The sequence below is a fragment of the Acanthochromis polyacanthus genome, chromosome 9, assembly GCF_021347895.1.
Source record: "Acanthochromis polyacanthus isolate Apoly-LR-REF ecotype Palm Island chromosome 9, KAUST_Apoly_ChrSc, whole genome shotgun sequence".
Taxonomy (NCBI): Eukaryota; Metazoa; Chordata; class Actinopteri; family Pomacentridae; genus Acanthochromis; species Acanthochromis polyacanthus.
In genome coordinates this window covers 41,504,796-41,527,223 of record NC_067121.1, presented here as the reverse complement: position 1 = coordinate 41,527,223, position 22,428 = coordinate 41,504,796, and the positions used below count along the sequence as shown (strand labels likewise).

General features: G+C 41.9%; 1 protein-coding gene and 1 long non-coding RNA gene across 2 annotated transcripts in view; one reads left to right on the top strand and one right to left on the bottom strand.

Annotated features, from left to right (window-relative positions):
- LOC110956086 (contactin-associated protein-like 2) overlaps positions 1 to 22,428 on the bottom strand; it is a 32,501-nt gene that overhangs the window by 5,170 nt on the left and 4,903 nt on the right. The window contains exons 11-15 of the mRNA XM_051953534.1: positions 18,264 to 18,467; positions 17,930 to 18,114; positions 14,066 to 14,209; positions 5,155 to 5,413; positions 4,844 to 4,993 (exon numbers count right to left, since the gene is read on the bottom strand). Of these exons, the coding sequence (XP_051809494.1) occupies positions 4,844 to 4,993; positions 5,155 to 5,413; positions 14,066 to 14,209; positions 17,930 to 18,114; positions 18,264 to 18,467 (942 nt within the window). The remainder of the gene's footprint in view (positions 1 to 4,843; positions 4,994 to 5,154; positions 5,414 to 14,065; positions 14,210 to 17,929; positions 18,115 to 18,263; positions 18,468 to 22,428) is intronic.
- LOC127535453 (uncharacterized) lies at positions 19,503 to 20,871 on the top strand. Its single transcript, XR_007944316.1, has 3 exons — positions 19,503 to 19,620; positions 20,153 to 20,274; positions 20,416 to 20,871. It is a non-coding gene; the product is annotated as an uncharacterized LOC127535453 (long non-coding RNA).

The following is a 22,428-nucleotide window of genomic DNA, read 5'->3' as shown; positions in this document are numbered from 1 at the left end:
ATCCTTTCCGAATCTCACACACAAGAGGCTGAAATGGTAGTATCAATGCATGCGGAAAAGGCTTTTGACTGGGTGGAGTGGGGATATTTATTCTCGGTTATCAACAGATTTGGCTTTGGCCCAAAAATATACAGTGGGTACGGAAAGTATTCAGACCCCTTGAAATTTTTCACTCTCTGTGTCATTGCAACCATTTGCCAAAATCAAAAAAAGTTCATTTTATTTCTCATTAATGTACACTCACCACCCCATCTTGACAGGAAAAACTGAAATGTAGAAATTTTTGCAAATTTATTAAAAAAGAAAAACTGAAATATCACATGGTCATAAGTACCCTGCAATTAGAAACACTTGGGAATCAGAGCTTAATGTTACTTTCTCAGCTGACTGTTGGCAGAGGGCCATGGAAAGAGTCAACACTACCTCTCCTTGTGCTAGTTTGACACCGATACAGTTTCAGGTTTTACACAGGACACAGTTTTCCAAAGTTAGGCTTCACAAACTATTTAACACTGGTGATATGTGTGACAGATGCTCCCTCTCATCTGCTAATCATGTGCACATGTTTTTCTTCTGTCCAAGCTGGGTCCATTCTGGTCCTCTTTTTATGACACACTATCTAGAGCTCTCAATTGGCCCATGGTTCCCAGCCCTTTTATCTCAGTTTTTGGGGTACCTGAAGACTTTGCTTGTTTTTCTGTCAGGGAGAGAAATGTTATTGCTTTTTCCTCCCTTGTGGCACGCTGACAAATCTTACTTCACTGGAAAGATCAAAAACCTCCATTTTCTAATCTTGGTTGAAAGATCTAATGTCCTTCATTCATTTAGAGGAAATTAAGTTTAGTATTAAAGGTTGTTCAGATCATTTCCATAAGACCTGGGGCCCTTTTCTGTCCTTACTCAATACTATGTCACTTTTGGTAGACTAACATATATTTGACAGCTTCAAAGAGCAGGATGCTAATAGGCTATACAGATCAACTTGGAACACACTGTAATTCTTTTTGATACCTAGGTTTACATCCTATAATACAATTTATTTATTATAACTTATTATATTTGCACTGGTTGGGCATTGTTTGAGATGGCGGGGTTTTTTTTGGTGGGGGGATGGGGGACGCGACATAATTGGGTTGTATGTCCCCTGAAGAGAACGTAAGTAAATGGTGAAAACCCACTAAAAAAATACATGGGGAAATAAACCAAAAATAACAACCTGATGTGATAACTATAGGTCACTTGCGGAATCCCGGTTCTCAGAGTAGCATGAGTGAGATGTCTCGCTATGGGATATGCCCCCTGCGTATGCCTCAGAAGCATTTATCTCATTACGTCAATCCTGATTGGCTGGTGATTGTGACGCCTGCATCAGGTGGAGCCACCTATCCTTAAGTAGCCTGCGCTACCACGCAGCATCACTCAAAATAAGTACCTCTTTTTGCTTCGCCCAGCAAGAAGGGCTGTTTGGTGAGACATCTCACTCATGCTACTCTGAGAACTGGGGTTACGCAAGTAACCTATAGTTCTCATTCCTAGCATTCGTTTCGATGTCTCACTATGGGATATGTAAACTCCTGTATTGCCAGCCATGCTTATCTCAAGTCAACCACCACCACTCAGGGAACGGCTCTCTGCTCTAAATGGGTCCAGTACTCATCACTGCATGAGCCAGGCTCAGAGCAGAGACGTCCAGCTTATAAAAGCGGCTGAAGGTGAGAGGTGAAGACCGGCTTGCTGCTGCACAAATTTCCTGTGCAGGAAAGTTCCTCTGACACCATTCCTCAAACACCCTACACTTACAGTCATAAAGAGACCTAGTGGACAATGCCCTAGTGCTCTGAACAGTGTTAATCACACTCTATGGGAGCCCTGTAGTATTTAAATTACACCACTCACGGGCCAGGCCCGTAGGGCCAGGCGCTCCGGGTGTGGGTGAAATACTGCTCCCCCTGCCTGGGACAGCATATTCCTGCGCAGGGGAATCTGGCATGGCTGTCCCGACAGGAGCGGCTATATCTCTGCTAGCCAGTGCATGGCTGGCCAGTGCGGAGCTATCAGAATTAGAGTGTGGCGATGCTCTCTGACTCTGTCTAGATTCGGAGGTATCAGAGCTAATGGGGGAAAGGCGTACAGGAGAACCGGCGGCCAGACGTTTGCAAGCGTGTCCATGCCGAGTGGTGCACCTGCATTGCTTATTGAGAAAAACAGCGGACACTGTGCATTTGCTCTCCATGCAAACAGATCCACCGCGGCTTAGCCAAAGTGGGCCCACACCTGCTCTACGATGACTGGATGTAGTGCCCATTCCCCGTAGAGCGACGCACCTCTGGACAGCAGGTCCGCCCCCCAGCTGAGAGCCCCTGTGACGTGAGTGGCTCTCAAAGACAGGAGACGCTTGCTGTACCACAGAACCAGTCTAGGTGCCAGCATGTGTAATTGCCGGGAGTGCAGACCCCACTGACGGTGGATATATGCCACCGTCGTCGTATTGTCCATTCTCACTCGGACATGATGTCCACTGAGAAACGGGAGAAAGCGTCTCAGTGTGAGAAACACCACTAAGAGCTCCAAATAGTTTATGTGAGAGCGCTGGAGATCCTTGCTCCAGATGCCCCTCACACATCGGCCCTCACATATACCGCCCCAGCTGGACATGCTCGCGTCTGTAGTGATCACTTTCTGGGACAGAATGGGCCCCATAGGCACCCCCTTCACCAGGAAAGCCGGGTGGTGCCAGTGGCGTAGCACCATTACGCATGGCACACTGACCGTCACCCTCTGTGCACCATGACACACAGGGTCCAGCCTGAGGGAGGACACCCATCGCTGGAAATCCCTCATGTACAGGCGACCGAGTCGGACTACCAAGATGGCTGAGGCCATCAGTCCCAGTAGTCGGAGGCATAATCTGAAAGGGACCTGACTGTGCAGGGTGAAGCGCAAGAGGCAGGCTCTGAAAGCTTTCACTCTCACTGCTGACAGACGAGCTGTGAAGGACACTGAGTCTAGTGATAATCCCAGGAAGATTATTTTCTGTACTGGAGATAACACACTCTTTTCTGAGTTTATCATGAAACGCAAGTCAACCAGGTATTTTATGAGGGTGTGTGTTTGCACTATGGCTTCCTCTCTGGACCATGCCAGGAGGAGCCAATCGTCCAAATATGTGGCCAGACTGACGCCCCGCTACGACAGCGGTTGCAATGGCTGCCTCGGTACAGTGGTACACTCTCGGGCTTAGTGATAGACCGAAAGGGAGCACTCTGTACTCATAACAGACACACAGAAAAGCGAACCTCAGATATTTCCTGCGCAGAGGATAAGTCGGGACATGGAAATATGCATCCTTCAGGTCGACTGATGTGAACAGTAGCTCTGATGTAACATACGAAGTAGGGATGCATGACCTTGTATGTTCTGAGGTACTTCTTCAAGGCCCGGAGATCCAGGATTGGGCGAATCCTGATCCCTCTTCGTTTGGGTACCAGAAAATACCTGGAGTAAAAGCCACTCTGACATTGTTAGGGAGGTACTACGCATATTGTGCTCTTTGACAACAGCGAATGAATTTCCTTCTGAAGAACACGAGCTGACTCTCCGTGCACCTGAGAATGCACTATACAGTGGGGATCGAAAGTTTGGGCACCCCAGGTAAAAATTTGTATTAATGTGCATAAAGAACTTAAGAAAAGATGGAAAAATCTCCAAAAGGCATCAAATTACAGATGAGACATTCTTATATGAAAAAAAAGTTAGATTTTATTTCCATCATTTACGCTTTCAAAAAAGCAGAAAACAAAATAATGGCGTCTGCAAAAGGTTTTGACTGATTCTGATTTTACCTTTATATTTCACCTTAAAACCTGTTGATCTTGCTTTGCTTGGTGTCTTTTTTTTCAGCACAACCTCACCTGTTTGATTCTATAATTATTTATACATTTTGATATAATGTAGGAACACACTTGACCTAAAATTACAGAAAAAATACAAACTCCGAGTAGGAAAAAGTTAGATTTTTTTTTTACTGTGGACACCATTAACGTGTATCGAACCCTTTTCAGAACTTAGAATGAAAATATAAATTGTTTATGTCATAAAATAATGTGCAAATTTAGCAGTAAACACAGTTATACACCATTATTTGCACTAAAATGCAGGAAATTTTTAGGCGCTTTTGCACAACTATTTACAAAATCATCATGAGTCACAATAAAATTTTACATAAATGAATTTGTGCCACTCCAAAAAAACTTCTGTCCACCACAGTCTCTACAAGTCTCTACATACTAGAGAAACGAGGGGGAACAGCGGCAAACTGAAGCCTGTAACCGCGTGAAATCATTCTCAGAACCCAGGCTGAGCGTGTAATGCCCATCTCTCTCTCATCATCAGTCATGGTATGCTAATTAACCAAAACGGTGTTAGCTGGTGTGCTAATTAACCAAAATGGTGTTCGCTGGAGGGTCGCAATTTGGCAGCTAGCGTTCGGCGACGGAGCAATAGCCAAGTTAGCTCCAATCTATGAACAGTTAAGCTAAGCTAACTTGTGCTTAGAAAGTTGAGATATGCTACACAAAGCGATAAGAGGTGTTTGAGTGATGCTGCGTGATAGCACAGGCTACTTAAGGGTGGGTGACTCCACCTGACGCAGGTGTCGCAATCACCAGCCAATCAGGATTGGCGTAATGAGATAAACGCTTCTGAGGCATAGGCAGGGGGCATATCCCATAGTGAAACATCAAAACGAATGCTAGGAATGAGAACACATAAATACAGACACTGTCGCCACATCAAGAAACATGTAAGTCATTTTAATTTGCTGATATTCCTTTGGAGTAATCACCTCCAAAATAGTAAGTTCCTCCAGTCTGGATCTGGATGGGGATAGCTGTCCTGACTGTGGATGCCTCGTCTCCATCAACTGTCAACATAGCATAGTTTTCCAATGCATTGAGATGGACGCTATGCCACTGGCCATCATTCAGACCTGAACCTGAAGGGCAAAACACATTTCAGTAAATACAATTTTAATAGGATAAAATTGGCAACAATAATAAAAACTGGAAGACAAAACAAAAAAGCTAAAAGCTAAAAATGGGTAAATAATTGAATTGAAGGCTCATGAACTTTCATTGAAAAAAGTGCTGAGGTCACCTGATGAGACATCAATACGTGTGTTTTTCTTCTGTGTCACATTCATGTAGACAGTGACCTTGCCCTCTGTCAGTCCCACCTCCACCCAGCCATCAGCCAGTGCTGTGAACATCAGCAGTCCATTGGGATTCCAAGTCCTAAAAGACAAACTGACTGATAGAGTGTCGCTGTCACTCTGACCCAGCAACCGCAGGAAGGACGTGGAGTTAAAGAAGACGGGGAAGGAGTTGGACTCAGCACAGAAGAATGTCAGGTTACGCTACAGTGGAAGAAAGAGAAAGATTTTTATTAAAAACAGAAATACAGTAGTAGATTCTGTTCTAAGTACAGTCCAGCCATGATGTACTGTCCTTGACCAAAGTATTATGGTTCCTGATGACTGTGGGGACAAAAGATCTCCTGTACCGTTTGAGCGGTACAGGAGATCACAGTGCAGCACAGTGAGATGAGTTGCTCCTCTTTCCAGCCAGGATGTTGTGAAGAGGGTTGCTGGCATTGTTAAGGATGTGTGTCTTCCAACCACAGTTCTCAGTGAGTCCAAGCTCCTGTCAAAGACAGAGCCAACCTTCTTGTTTTGTTCAGCTGCCTAGTATTCCTCTCAGTCGTGCAGCCAAACCAACAAAAAACAGCATAGAAAAGAACGCTGGCCATCACCGACGAGTAGAATGCCTACAAGGATCTGAATCTCCTGAGGAAGAGCACCTGTGTTTGCATGCCACTTCGGTTTGTTGTCAAGGTGCAAATCTAGGTATTTATAGGTTTGCACCACTTCAATGCCCTCCGCTCCACTGGACAGGCTGAAGCAGTGGCTCGCTAAAACCATCTCCGTGATCTGGAAATGTTCAGCAGAAGGTACTTCTGAGCAGTCACCGATGGCCTTTGTCAGGTTACTGTACTCATGTTTCTGCCCATTCTTGATACATGCCACAATAGCTGTATCATCAGAGTACTTGTGAATATGGCAGGACGGGGGGGTCTGCGACATCATATTTCGCCGATTTACAGTCAGGTCCTTTCAAAATTCCCCAAAAGAACTACTCATCAGACTCATGCTAATGACCACCATTAGCACACAAGGGCTCAGTGACATCTGTGCATTTCAACGACCCCCACCGATACTCACAACGACCATCGTTGAGTAGTCAGATGAGTCTTGGTATTGGTCGTTGGAATAATAATAGTCCTGAACACACCTCATGGAGGTTTAAAAAGCTGAGGCAACACCAACCACCACCAGAACTGAAGAAGCCTCTTGGATGAGAGGTGAAACGTCTTCAAGCAACTTTCTTAAAGTCTTGATTGATTTAAACAACTTTGGATAACCATGACCTGGATAAATGAGAACCTACACAGACATCGTGGAGGAGGAGGTGATGAGAGAAAGGAGTGAGATAGAGATAGAGTGAAGGATGTGATGGGAGGGAAGGGGTGAAGTGGTGCTTGGGAGGTGATGTGGAAAGGAAGTGAGGCAGCATGGAGGAGGTGCTGGAAGAGTAGCTGCAGTGAAGGAGGTGGGGAAGGGAGTACGTCAGGCAGGGCAGAGACTGGCCTCTGTGCCAAACCACTTGAATAACTGGTTGAACTGTTCGGCTGTGTCCACATCCCATGCTGCTGCCTGACTGTTGTTCTTCTTGTAGCCTGTGATGGTCTTCATTTCCTTCCACATAGCTACGGTATTGTTATCCTCCAGCTTCCTCTCCAGCTTGGTCTCCCAGCCTGCTTTAGATTCCCCTTTAGCTCACTCATGTTGTGTCCTCTTTCTGACTGAGGATTGGGTTGACACTGCTGGTGATCAAGAGTGAAAGCAGCATACTGTCCTTACACGAATTGCAGTGTCCCGGCAGAAACTTACCGGGCTTTGCAAAAGTTCTGTTACACTCGGTTTCATGATCTTTAGAGACGTTTACATGTCAGAGTGAAAAATTCCATTGAATAAACTGAAAGTTCTACCTTATAGGCAGGTGTCCTTAATACAAATGTTTTTCTCCGGTGAAGTTGTATCAAGATGGAAGTTAAAAGAGTTGAGATATCTGCTCTCCTTTGTGCTGAACATCAGCCGGATGACCGTCCACAGAGTTGCGGAGAGGCTAAAGAATGGTGAAGATCTTTCAGGTCTTCACCATTCTTGAAAGATCACTGAAAGATCTTCACCATTCTTCAGCCTCTCCATGACTCTCTGGACGGTCATCCAGCTGATGTTCAGCAGCTTAGCTCTGTCAGACTTGTTGTGGCCAGCATGAAGGAGAGCAGATATCTCAACTCTTTTGACTTCCATCTTGATACTACTTCACCGGAGAAAAAAATTGTATTAAGGACACCTGCCTATAAGGTAGAACTTTCAGTTTATTTAATGGAATTTTTCACTCCGACATGTAAACGTCTCTAAAGATCATGAAACCGTGTAACAGAACTTTTGCAAAGCCCGGTATGTAACCGATGTTTCAGTCAACCACTGTCTCCATGTCACTGTCTGTACTGTTTCCAATTTCATCTGAAATTTCATACACTCCAATCTGTGCACTCAAAGCAGTCCTTTAGAGACTCTCCGGCCTCTATGGTTGCCCTCCTGAATGAGGAGGATGCCTCAGAACATAGGATTTCTAATGTGGCGGAAGAAAGACCAGACTGACATCAAACGATGAATATGAGACAAGAGATCAACATTTCAGCTTTTATTTTCAGACTGATTGGAAGAGCCTTCATCATGCAGCATGATAATGTCCCAAAATACACTACCAAAGCAACAAATGAGTTCATCAGGGGCAAGAAGTTAAAGGTTTTAGACTGCCCAAGTCAACCTCCAGAATTAAACCCTATAGAGCATGCATTTTACCTGTTAAAGGAAGACTAAAGGGAGGAACCCCCCAAAAGAAACAACAACTGAAAGAAGAAAGAAGAATGAAAGCCTGGAAAATCATCACAAAAGAATTCAAAAGTTTGGTGATGCCAGTGGGTCACAGGCTTGATGCAGTTATTGCAGGCAAAGAATGTGCAACTAAATATTAAGTGTTATTCACTTTAATCTATTTTAAATCTATCTGTTCCAATTTTTCTGTACACCTAAAAAATTGGTATTCTGTTACAAATAATGCCATCTTCTAAATTGTGTATCAGATCCAGATGTAAATACCTGAAAAAAATAGCTGAAATGTTGATCTCGTCTCATATTCATCTTTTGATGTCAATATAAATGTGTTCAGTCTACAGTATGTATGCATATAAATTTAGAAAAAAAAGTTAGTGTAAAAGATCATCTTTTTTGCATACTAAGTAAAGCTTTGACATTGTTTTTAGAAGTCAAGACAGTTAAAATTCAGATTGGCATTTAAGCAATTGGAAGATTCAGTGGTCAGATGAGTCCAGTTTCCAGCTTTAGCTTCTTCCTGCTAATGTGAGGGTACGCAGAAGGCCAGGCAAACCATGATCTCCAGCATGTACAGTACCTACTGTCAAGCATGGCGGAGGCAGTAAAAAAAAAAAAAAGAATATATCCCCTTTGTGCCCCACAAACTGTGTCCTTTTCCACAGTGTAAGCCCAACTATGACACCAACTCCTATACTACAAGTGAGACACTCTTCATAATAGCTTTAATACTTTTGTTTTGATGACTGCTGTGTACACTCTTGGCCTTCTCTCAATGAGCTTCATGCGGTAGTCACCTGAAATGGGTTTCACTTCACATGTGTGCCTTGTCAAGGTTACTTTATGGAATTTTGCGCCTTCTTAATGTGATTGGGACCATCAGTTGTGTTGTGCAGACGTCTGGTTGGTATACAGTTGACAGTCCTATTTAACAACTGTTAGAATGGCCAGGACTCGATTGAAAAAGAGGTTCTTAATCTCAACGGGATCTTTCCTGGTTAAATAAAGGTTAAATAAAAAATAATCCATATTATGGCAAGAACCAATCGGCTAAGTAAAGAGAAATGACAGTCCATCATTACTTTAAGAACTGAAGGTCAGTTAGTCCGAAAAATTGCAAAAACTTTGGACATATCCCCAAGTGCAGTTGCAAAAACCATCAAGCACTATGACGAAAGTGGCTCAACGAGGACCGCCGTGGATAAGTTCATCCGAGTCACCAGCCTCAGAAATCGCAAGTTAACAGCCCCTCAGATTAGAGCCCAGATAAATGCCACACAGAGTTCTAGTAGCAGATACATCTCTACATCTACTGTTCAGAGGAGAATCAGGCCTTTAAGGTTGAATAGCTGCTAAGAAACCACTACCAAGGAAAAGGAACAAGCAGAAGAGATTTGTTTGGGTCAAGGAAAACACGGAATGAACATTAGACCAGTGGAAATCTGTGCTTTGGTCTGATGAGTCCAAATTTGAGATCTTTGTTTCTACCTGCCATATCTTTGTGCAACGCAGAAAAGGTGAGCAGATGGTCCCACATGCATTGTGTCCACCGCGAAGCTGGAGGAGGAGGTGTAATGTCGTTGCGGTGCTTCGTTGGTGATGTTATTGGGGATTTGTTCAAAATTGAAAGCACACTGAACCATCATGGCTATCAGTGTCCTGCAGCGACATGCCATCACATCCGGTTTGCGTTTAGTTGGACCATCATTTATTTTTCAACAGGACAATGGCCCCAAGCACATCTCCAGGCTGTCTAAGGGCTATTTGACCAAGAAGAAGAGTGACAAAGTGCTGCGTTAGATGACCTGGCCTCCACAGTCACCTGACCTAAACCCAATCCAGATGGTTTGGGATAAAATGAACCGCAGAGCGAAGGCAAAAGGGCCAAAAAGTGCTCAACATCTCTGGGAACTCTTTCAAGACTGTTGGAAAACCATTTTCAGGTGACTACCTCTTGAAACTCAGTGAGAGAATGCGAAGAATGCGAGAATGCAAAGCAAAGGGTGACTATTTTTAAGAATCTATAATATAAAACATGTATTGACTTATTTCACACACGTTTTTGTTTACTACATAATCACATGTGTTCATTCATAGTTTTGATGCCTTCAGTAAGAATCTACAATGTAAATAGTCATGAAAATAAAGAAAACCCACGGGGTCAAATTTGGCCGCTGTTAATTGCTGCTACTCAAAATGAACAAACAGAAAAAAAAGTCAAATTTAACTTTAAAAGCCCAGAGTGCCACTTCTGGCCCCTGCATAGAGACACCTAGTGGATGAACACTGAACTGACATGAGCCAGAGTGATAGTGACAAGATGGGTGGCACATGCTGTTTTGTTGAGCTGAAAATCTACCCAAACAAAATCATCTTCTCAGCAAACCAGAGGTTGGTAATTTCTTGTATTTTTTTTAAAATCTGTTTAGTGGAAGCTTGCAGAATGCCTAGAAGTAAGTTTTATGTTCTTTTTGGATAAATTAGCGACTCTGAGCAAGTTCAAAAAACGATGGGCCAAAAATGACCCTTTGGTTCATTGAGTGACTTTGTAGATGGAGAATGGTGACAGTCCTTATTTGGCTAAAGCTCTGAAATAAATTCATAATAATATATTTTACTAAGTTACCTTGGTAGTACAGGGCCAGACACTAATAAAGTAAATTCCTATATCTTTTCAGCGAGTATGGCATCTCCCTTTTCAGGACAGCGAAAGCAACAGGCAAAGTTTACTGCAGCACGTATTGGAGCAACTTCAAGCTGATGATAGTGACTGTGGCCCTGAATCAGACAGCGATAGCGATTCTGATGAATTGTTTCAACCGCATGAAAGTGACAGAGGTGAATCTTCTGCCCAAGACAGTGACTTGTCCAATGACTCGTCCAGTGATGAAGATGTGCCCTTTGCTGAGACTGCTAGCCCACAGATGGAGCCAAATCGTGCAGCAAAAACTTACAGGTGGAGAAAGACAGGCTTTGAGTTGCCTGACGTGAACTTTCAAGGTGAACAGGTTGATCGTACCAGGATGCCACGACAGACACGCCACTGGTTTACTTTTGACGTTTTGTTTCCCTTGATATGTTGGAAAATATTGTTGAGCATACCAATCAATACAGCATTCAAAAGCGTGGCAAATGTGTAGACACTTCAGTAAAGGAGATAGAACAAGTTCTGGGAATGCATCTCAGGATGGGATTAGTTCAAATGTCTGGAGTACATCAGTACTGGGAAAGTGAAGTTCGTTATGGGCCTGTGGCAGACGTAATGAGTCGCAATCGATTCAACCTGCTACTCTGTCATCCACTTTACAGACAACGAAATGGTCAGTGAAGAAGTAAAAAAGGATCGACTTTGGAAACTGAGACCATTTTTGGATTCTTTTTGGAAACAATGTCATGATTTTGGCTTTGTGTTCCTGTTTCCATTGGCCAAAGTGTGTTTGTACAATTGAAATCCAGTTCTAACTTGCAACAAAGCAGAAAAAAAATTGTTAAATGTAGTTGTGTGGTTGACTGATTATTTTCCTAAATTTAAAATAGTTTGCATCAACAGTGTTGGTTATTGTGTTTCTGTAAAATGATACGCCGAAAGCCCAATGGATCAAATTTGGCCCAAATCCTAAATTAGAGAATAAAGGGTTAAAATTAAAAAAGTTGAAATTTTGGTGTTCAGTGAACTTATAGCTGTCATTTAATGCATAGTTCATAATCTTCCAAAGAAGAAAAGGGTTCTTGGGTTCTCCAGGGTTAAATGAGAAGCTGTGTCCAAATTTGTGACTGGTAGTGTATGTATATGTAAATATGCACAGGGAGCAGTGGGTGAGAGTGCACTGAAGCACAAAAGGTGCCATTAAAAGACAGTAACACACAGCCAGTCCTTAGTAATTGAATTTAAATTGCTCCTAAAGTTTCCACTCTCTCCGAATGTCCCTCAGTATATCAATTTCTACAAAGTTCTGACCCGTGCACATATGATCAAAGCAAATTGTACTGCCACATTCAATGCACAACAAGCTATCACAAAGGAGTTTCTTATTTTTGTGGTAACACTGCCATTAAACACAAACGTAACCCATTAGGTGTTCTATATCATAGATGCTGAAAGTACATAAAGACTATTCAGTCCCTCCAGGAATTCGCGATGTTGTGATCGCGCGAATTCATGTGAAATCAACCAATTTCCATGAATTTTGTGCGGCCTTGCAATTTTGTTCAATCCCCGCAACTTTCCCGCAATTTTGGCCCACCTCCCATGAGTTCCACCAATCATAGCAGCTCCCAGCGCAAGCTTAAAACACATACATCACTGAATTCACTTCCTTGTTTCTGGTTTGAAGATGCTGACGTGCGATACTAATGTCTCTCTTTTACTAACAAAAATTCCTGCTGAAGATCGTGATAAACAATTAATTCACTGATGTTTTTCACCAAAGCAGAGCTAAACTGTTTTACACCCATGCTATATTGTGGTGAAAAACAAAAAAGAAAAAAAATCATTGATTGATAAACACTTTTTTTTTCTAAACACAAAACATATTAGAAAGGCTGAAATGAGCAGACAGCAGACCAGACAAATCACCATGATGGAAACTGTTGCATCCAGATCCGTTAGAGCACTGAAAGAATGAAGGTAAATTAGATTAAATATTCCACCAAAGAACATGGCGGAGTTATGTGACGATTGGTGCATGTGAATCCTTCCTCTGTTACCAACATTACTCAAAAACGGACTCAGGGATTTGAATGAAATTTTCAGGGTCGATCAGAAGTGACACAAGGACCAAGTGATTAGACTTCGGCAGTGATACGGCTTAAAGTCTGGATCCACGGATTTGTTAAGGATCTTCCATTGAGGTAGCAGCGTGGCGTCTGATAGCAGCACGGTAACCATGGCAACAAGTGAACGCAACCTCAGCGGCCTGACATGATTGTGATCCTACAACAAATCTACCACTATGGACGTATCGGAAATGACACAAGGAACAACTGATTAAATTGTGGGGGTGTTTCTGAGTCCCATCAATTCCCGTCTATGCCCACTACATATTTAGGCCACGTGATTCAGTATGTACACATGCAGAACACACACCTGCGTTCAGCGCGAGGTCAGGTAATGAACAGTCTTGGTGGAGGGCTGCGCTCTCAGTGCTGTTCTTGTTAATTGACGTGACAAGCCGTGAGCGTGAGTGAACACGTGTGTGCCAGGACGTGAAATTAACTTTTAGGGCCACTGACAGATATGTCCAAATATGATTCATTCAATAGCAAATTATCATGTTGTGCCGCAAATCTACCAACCACTTCATGTTAAACTAGAATCTGGCTGCTGCTAAGTTCCCACCGTGGTATGCCAGCTTGTGGAAATGGTTTGGAACGTTAAGTAATTGATTTCGGAATAAATACTGTCAATTACAGTGTTGAAACATGTTCTACAAGCTGGAAAAAATGCATCTTTTTACCAGTTGTCACTGTCTCCTGCAATTTCATCACAACAAATAACCTTAAAACACCGCAACTTTTATCGCAATTTTTTTAGAAAAGCTGCCACGAATTCAGGCATTTTTGGCCTCAACAATCACGAAAAACGCCCACGAAATCCTGCAGGGACTGACTATTGCGCTCCCTATTATAGTCAACAGCAGAATATTTGATGTGCTTAGTGTGTGACAGACATGTTAGTAGAAGCAGACCTTGACTTGTGTTTCCCAGGACTGATGCACATATTAGGGTTTTTTGAACCTGCAAAAAATATGTCTTAATGAATTATCCAAACCCAACAGGCAAGCCCTGTTGTTGCATAAATCATGACTGACATTTCTAATTCTAAGTTTTTCACCTTCCCTTCCTACATCAATTGTCATTTTACAACAGTCATAAAGTTAGATTAAATGTATCTGCTCCACTCACAGGTTATACCAAACATGGACAGTAAAAACTGTATTGTAGTCATGACTGCCCAGAATTATAATGTCATAGTTGTGGCTTACACAAACCTGTCAGGTGTCTCTGTTCAAAACAGACAACATTCAAGAGAGAAGAAATTTGTCTTACAAAGGTAGAGGTGTCCACCTTCTTTCTGCGGACCAGGTTGGTGATGTTGTCTCCATTGTACGTGATTCCCTCCATGCAGCCCACAAAGTTCTCTTTGCCTCCTAAACTTGGTTTGGTAGATACAGGCAGTCCTCCAAAGCTGATCTGAGGACACACAGTGGAACATGGAATGACACTAACCTCTCTCTCATTCTTTTCGTACAACTGTGACCAACACACACTTAGACACAATCATTCCCTTAGTCATTACTGCCTATATGATAAGTACTACAGAGTTCCCCTAAAAGTGAGCAGCAAATTGGGATTTGAGCGCCTTCATAGACACAACATTTTTAGTTAACATGGAACACTGCATTGTAGGATTGTTAGCAACACTGGGCATGGACTCTGCTTTCCGGGTTCACATTCAGAATGCACATTCATCCATCCCTTACACCAGGGGTTCTGAACCTTTTTAACCTCTGGGCTCAATTTTCCCGGAGTAAAGTGGCCCGGGGCCCATCCAAATACTAGCACTTTCATTGTAATTCATCTGAGTCTTGGTTCAATTTGTAATCAATTATTAAATCAAGTTATTTTAAAGTTTAACAAGTTAAAACCTTGTGAAATAAATAATCTTATACACTGCAATCATCTCAAAGACGTTTATTTATAGTCGGTGTATGAACCTGCACATACAAATTTGCATTGTTGCAATTATAACAAATCAAATTGCTAAAACAGCAAATGGCTCCAAGCCAAACTTTTAGATTTCGACTGACTAAAAAACTGAAGAGAAATTCTGATAAATAAAATTCAGTTGTACCAAAATAAATAAATAAATTACAATAAAACTTTCAAATTAAATAAACAAACTGCAAATAAAAAATAAAGTGCAAATTAAAATATTGTAACCTGCTGATGAATTTGGCAATTTAGCAGTCTTCATTTTTGCACAGCAGAACTAGAAGGTGCTCTTCAAATCTGTGACAAATGATCAATAACAACAGTCACAACAGTCCAGTTTAACATGCTACTAGTCCCATTTCATCTTCACCTCTCAATGAGACACTTGGGCCTGCCTTTCAGACATGATCAGATCCAGTCTGGGTGGAACAGGGGAAAGGCTCACTCTCAGGGTAGCCTCCAGTGATGTTCTTAGTCTATTTCGAGCTTTGGTCTTAGTTGTGGCCACAATGGAGAACTCTGATTCACACAGGTAAGTAGTTGTGAATGGGTGAAGGAGTTTCAAAGCCCTCAGAGCCAGAATGGGGTACTCCTTTGAAACAACAATCCAGAAGGAGCCTCGGTCCAGTTTGTCCCACTGCCCCTTCAAAGTGCTATCAGTGGAAACTTCCAGAAGCTGTGATTCCAGATGTGAGGGTAAGGCAACATCATTTAAAGTGGGATCCACTGAAAATGGGTCCACAACCCACATGTGTCCCTCTCTGGGATCTTCTGGAAAGTATTCATCAAAATTCTCTGCCAGTTATGTGAGGTGCTGAAGGATTGACTGACTGATGTTCACCTGAGGAGAGTTTTCCAAAATGTCAGACAAAAGTGGAAACATGTCCATTCTCTCTTCCTGGGCCCGTTTAGTCCACAAAGCAAGTTTCCTCCTGAAAGCTTGAACTTTGTCTGCAACAAAAAATATGTTGCCATTTCTCCCTTGAAGTGAGATGTTCAGTTGGTTCATGTGTGAAAAAAATGTCACAGAGATAGGCAAGTTTAGCTGTGAACTTGGTGTTAGTATAGTAATGTGCAAGGGGAGATGTTTTCCCAGTGAGGAAAGATAAAACCTCATTCCTCATCTCAAACAAACGCTTGAGGACGAGTCCTCTTGACTCTATCACAGTGAGCCATCTCACCTGACTGTGATAGAGCAGCTGGACATGATCTGCATCCAAGCCCTCACAAAGCTTAGCAAAACATCTGGAGTTAACAGCATTATTTTTTATGATGTTGATGGTTTTCACACTTAGATCCATCACCTCTTGGAACTCTGGTGACATCCTTTTTGCTGCAAGGCTTTCACGGTGGAGAAAACAGTGGGTCCATTTAGCTTCTGGCGCACGCTCAAGTATCTGCTTGATGATGCCTCGGTGCCTACGACGCGCCTAACGACGCGTCGACGAGTCGTCTGAGCACAATACCTCATCAAAAGCGGAAGTGAGCATGCAATGCAACAGAAACCCCCTTCCTACCGGAGCGTGGAACACGGACGAACGTCGGCGCTGCATCGTGCATGTATTATGTATGCACGATGCAGCGCGGACGTCCGCGTTTAGATACAGCTGTATACTAAACGCTGACATCCATGTTTACGATAGAACGCGGACGTCCACGCTGCATCGTGCATACATAATACATGCACGATGCAGCGCCGACGTTCGTCCGTGTTCCGCGCTCCGGTTGGAAGGGGATTTCTGTTGCATTGCGTGCTCACTTCCGCTTTTGATGACGTATCGTGCTCAGATGACTCGTCGACGCGTCGTTAGGTGCAGCCCTATCTGCCAGTCCAGGCCGTTCTCCATGAAGTAGTTATCCATGCAGCAGAAACATTCCTCAGCTGTAGTTCGGGTTGGTAGCTCTCCACAAAAGAGCATGTCTTCTTGCAAACTGCTGTCCCAGCGATAGGGAACAAAAACCAATAGCAGTGCTGCATTTGTTACATCAGTGGACTCATCTAGCTGCAAAGAGAAACATGGGCTACTTTTTATTCTCTCCAGAAGCTGATGCTGTATGTCGGAGGCCATGTCAGCAATACGTTGACTTATCGTTTCGTTTGAGAGTGGAATGGTCATCAGCTTCTTTGCAGCAGCCTCCCTGATCATCTCACGGCACATGTCCACAGAGGCAGGCAGAACCAATTCCTCTGCGATGGTGAACGCCTTGTTACTCTGTGCCACACGTCTGGCTACGAGGTAGCGGCTTTTAAAGCACACTTAGCACTGCCAGTCAGCGATATGATAGTTTTTTCTGCATCTGTATCCCAAGCTCTTTTCTCTTAAAAAAAATCCACTGGCTTTTCAACTAGTTGTGCGTGTTTCATTTCCAGGTGCCGCCTTAATTTTGAAGGCTTCAGTGTTTCGTTTGATAGCGTAAGCCCACACTCCACACACTGCGCCCTCGGCTCTGCCTCGCTACCTCCATTCACAGAGCCGAACTTAATAAAGTCTGGGTTATACTTGTGCACACATTTTGTTTTTGATGATAGGTTGACTTCACTTTTATCTTCATTTTTTCGTTTCATAAACTTCTCCATAATGCTGCCGAGACCTTCATAGTTTACCCATGAGTTGACTTCTTCTACTGTCGCTCCTTTTGGGGTGTGTAAACAACTCGCTGACGTCTCACTGCCACCAAGTGGTGGGAAGCTGTATTGCGGTCCTGTGGCCCTCGTGGCCCACATGTGCAGAACTGAAATATTTTTGCGGCCCACTAGTCGGCGCGTGAGGCCCATTTGTGGGCCATGGCCCAATGGTTCAGAATCACTGCATTACACTATATCCTGTCATGGGAGTGAGGGGTTTGGGCTGGGGGGATGTGTAGTGGGGTGACATCAAGAGGAAGCCCCTGTCTGTGGGCTCTTCAACTCCTACGTTCTCGTGCATCTCAAAAAAGAACCCTGGCCAGAAAAACACTGGGACCATTGTTGGCAACTTGATGCCTATGTCACCAGGCCATATTTTTTGATGCATATACAATGGTTGTAACATTGCCAAGAGTATGAAATAGTGGACAACAGTCTCATCAGTAGGTTTCCATCATTAGCATGTGCTAAAAACAGCAATGCATCTCCCTAACATTTGAACTGAGAATAAAATCCTGCAATTGAGGCATGACGCTAAGATGATAAAAAAATGCCTCACATCCACCCTTTACCTCATAGTCCAGGTCAAGGTTGTCAAACTCTCCATTAGTCCTGAATTGCTGAGTGTGGTGGTCCAGAGTGAAATTGACATTCCTTCGGTAGCGCTCTATGACAACTGAGTGCCAGTGGTCATCATCCAGCAAGCTACCGCTGGTCACAGATGTGTGACCCTGAATAGAACCGTACTGGTTACTGCCTGGAAAGAAACAAACAAATTACAGAAACATGGCAGGGTGTAAGTGTCTATCAGGTAATTTGTGACAGCAGTAGTTAATACAGTCTTTATAATTTCAATAGAATGGAAGTTTTCTCTTGAGAACAATAAATAGTATAGAACCTAAGTACCTAAGTTGATGCTGAGCTGGAGTTTTGCCCTGTGAAGCTCCAGGGAAATGTAGTCTCCCTGCTGTCCCTCTCCATGGAGCAGCACCCCTTCTCCAGCCGTGGTTCTAAACTTCAGAGAGATGACATCCTTGATAATCTTCATCTTTTTACTTCTGAAGCGATAAGAGATGATGCCATGGCCGTCAAAACTAATCACATCTGCCCCTAGTAGATAAAAAAAAAGAAGAAGAAAAAAATAAATTATATATTCTGCCAAGTCTGGGATCAAAAACTTTCATGTTACATTGAGTTCAGAATATGCAATTGTTCACACTTCAGTCTTAAATTGTGTGAGTTTGGGGTGCAAATAAGTACTTGGGACCTCCCCCCTCAGAGCTGAAGAAGTCTCTTGGATGAAAAACATCTTCATTAAACAAACAAAAAAAGGTATTTCACAGACTGTTAACAGCTGTAAAAAAAAAATCATGAAATGTCCAAATTTTTTTTGCAGGTCCTATGCAATATATGAAACCTCCAAACTGAATCACACAGATATTGTAAATAACCAAATGCAATCCAAAATGCAACACCTAAGATTATCCATTATGGTACAAACAAAAACCACAGAGGGCTATGTATGGAATAAATTTCCTATCATAATTCAAGAGCATTTTAAATTGATTTGAGGGCAGCATTTATCAATTTCATTCTCAGATTTTGTGATATTGTCTCTCAGAACTCTGCTCTCGCGCTCAAATTTGCTCTGCGCGTGCTCAAACTGTGTCCTCGCACTCGGTTACGATGCTGCTCGCGCAGATTTCCTGCGCTCAAACTCAAACTCTTCCTCTTGCTCTCACGGAACTTCTGCTCACGGATCTCTGCTCTGCTCTCAGATTTTTTGTGTATCAACGCTGTCAACCAATAGAAGGCCGGCGAGCTTTGACCAATCAGATTATCCCTGTTTGAATACGGGTGCGTTCGCTGTTTTCCGAGGAGCGTCGCATACGGGCGGGCACTATTTCAACAGGTTTTATCCACTCCCTACCTCCGGGACTGTAATAAATTAAATGTGATTTCTTTTATTTTTTTGACCACTGTTGGAATAAAATATCATTCAATGCATACAACAGCGTCCGAGCTTCTCATTAAAACGGCTATATTGTATAATAATAGCGGCATCGAACACTGCTCTTTGAGGTGTGCTGGTGGAGAAAACAATGTCACCATGACGCCGCTCGGGGACGGCTGCCATCTTGGTCCGGTCATCATACTTACAGTTCAGCAGCAGAAAGAACCAGATGCCAGAGCACTGTGCCGCATATTCGTGTTCAAATCGCCGGATCGTCGAAAACAGGGCACGAGGGATTACTTTTCACAAGTAAGATTGAACATTACTATTGGTTGTATTTTGTGAATCGAATATTACTGTGCTGTATTTATGCCCACCAGCGAAATCATGGCCAGCTAGCTAGGCTATGTTTTCTGCCGGTGCTGACCCGTCTGTGAACTGAGACTTTATAAGTCATATTCCATAATACTGACTTAGATTACAACTGACACAGGAAAGCTAAAATATATATTACTGGTATAACATTGACCAGCGAATTTTACACAGGTGGCACAGACTGTATTGTTCACATGTAATTCACCCTCACAACAGTAAGCTAGCTCTAATGTGTCATACCCACCCACTGACTGAAAAATACAGACAACTGAACATCTGACGGTAGAATAGTTTGCAAACGAGGTTATTCACAGTTTAAGCAGTTTTGGTTCATTATCAACAGATATGCATCAAATTAGGAGTTTTGTTGAAGAAAGGTTGGAAGAAATTTGAAGAAAACCTCTTGACCTCTTTTGTAAGATGTTTTTGTATAGACTCTCACAAATCTTCCATTTTCATTTTGAAGGTGATGTGTGCCGTGTAAGCTTGGTCAGAGATGCTGTACCATCATCATTTGACGAGAACTCCCACCTTCTAGCTCTGAAAAACAATGGCGGCCTACTGATTCCATCACAAGGCACAGTGAAGGTTTGATTTTATAATCTTGTTTATTTTTTTATATTTGCATGTTAAAGTTGCTTTGTTCTTTATTTTCTCTGTACTGTAAAGTGTCTTTTAGCACAGTGTAAAGCGCTATATAAATATAATTTTTTAAATTATTATTATAAGGTGCTGAGAGTTGCAGAGAGCTTGATTTGCCAGGCTTCAGCAAAACAAGCTCCAAAGGTGTCAACAGTCTGGGAGGAGATTGGAATGGAGGTGGTTTTTCTGCTTGGGGAACACATTGAAGAAACAGTTTGGTATCGACAGCCATCCTTCCAGCTTGTTGTCATTGGTTGTGTCCGTGGCTGCACCATGTTGCCAGACTTACCTGTCTTGATCTGCAGAAAGGGAGCACGAGAAAGAAGCTCTGCAAAACAGTCCTCGTTCATTGGTTTTAGCTGTAAAACGTTTGTACATGTGTAAATGTGGTTTAGGGCAGGGATGTCATGTTCTTGTGTTAACTTGAGAATTTACATTTACATTACATTTTATTCTCTCTGCTTTGTACATCTATATGATATATATATATTCATTTTCTGATATATATCTTTTTTTAATATATATGTATAAATTATATTGATAGTCTATATATGATTTATATAATAATTTTCTCTGATATATTAATTATATTAATACTCCAGATATGATTTATATATGTTATGTTTTCAGATATAGATTATATTGATACTACATACATGATTTATATATGTAGTATGATTTTCTCTGATATATAACTTTTACATATATATATGTGAATGATGTTGATACTCCATCTATGATTTTTATATATTCCTTTTCTCTGAAAGGAATATATACTGTTTTATATAGAAATATGTGTTCATTAGTCAGTATATGTAAACATAGCGTAATCATACATTGTCTCTTCAAATTATTAAAAGAATTTACTTTACTGCTATTATCTGCTTACAGTGTTTGCAAAATACTTGTCTACAGTCGAGCTTAATATCAGAATATTCTATTACTGTTAATCCAGCTATGAATATTAAAATACGCCGAACCATTTGTCCTGTATCATACACAGTAAAATCAGCATACCCAAATTAACACTGTAGGAGTTGATTTTAACACTTTTAAAGTGTCTATATGGGTCCACACCTCAGAGTGTTAATTTAACACTTTTTCGAGTGTTAGTACCTTTACACTGAGTTAGTGTAAATTTGACTCTTTTTGGAGTTAAAATTTAACACTGCCTAACACCAACCAGTGTTAGTTTTTTTAACACTTCTATGTAGTGTTAGCAATTAACTCTCAGAGGACTATTTCTTAACTACATAGAAGTGTTAACTCTGTAACACTTAAAGGGTGTATTTATATAAATAAATAAATGTTTGGCAGTTTAAAACATTTATTTTCAAACTTGCACCACAGACTAGAACATGCAACACTAAGGCACAATGTATGTCCTCTCACTCTCATTACAGTACTGCTTATCAAACGGTCTAAAATATGTCAGCTGGTCAATGAAAATCACAGTATGTTCATTACTTTGCTCTTTTATACAGTATGCATGAAAATGTTCATCGAAGTACAGTGTGGCAACAGCACAGCCTATTATTAAAGCACGTTGTTCATGTATTATGATATTACAGATTTTCTTAAATACAGGTAGGTCATCATGGGATGTTCCAGTGCATAGCAACAAGTCAATCTGGTACTCTGTGCCATAATTTCTGACCCAACGTGTAGTTGAAACATCTGAACATGGATCTAATTGTAAGGTATGACAGAGTAATTCTCCACCTTTCAGGCTATCAATGCTTTTCATTTTTAAAGGACCAATCTCAAACCGTTTAAAATAATAATTTTCATAGTAAAATGCCAGTTGACGCTGGTGTTGCTTTACTAGAGATTTAGTAAGGTTTTTAAAATTTTTTACAGACTTCTTAAAAAAATTGTGTTTTGCCTCAAATCGCATACACCACATATGTATAAGAGGGCCAATTTTCTTTATAATCCTTGGATAATGTATCATTAGGTGGTGTTTGGGAATCAATTTCTTATCGTGGAACAAAGTTTTGAACATGTTATGGTGGTCACAGATCAAATGTTTTAGGTAACATATCATCCCATCAGTAAGGATAGGGGAGAAAACTATATCAACAATCTGTATTAAGAGGA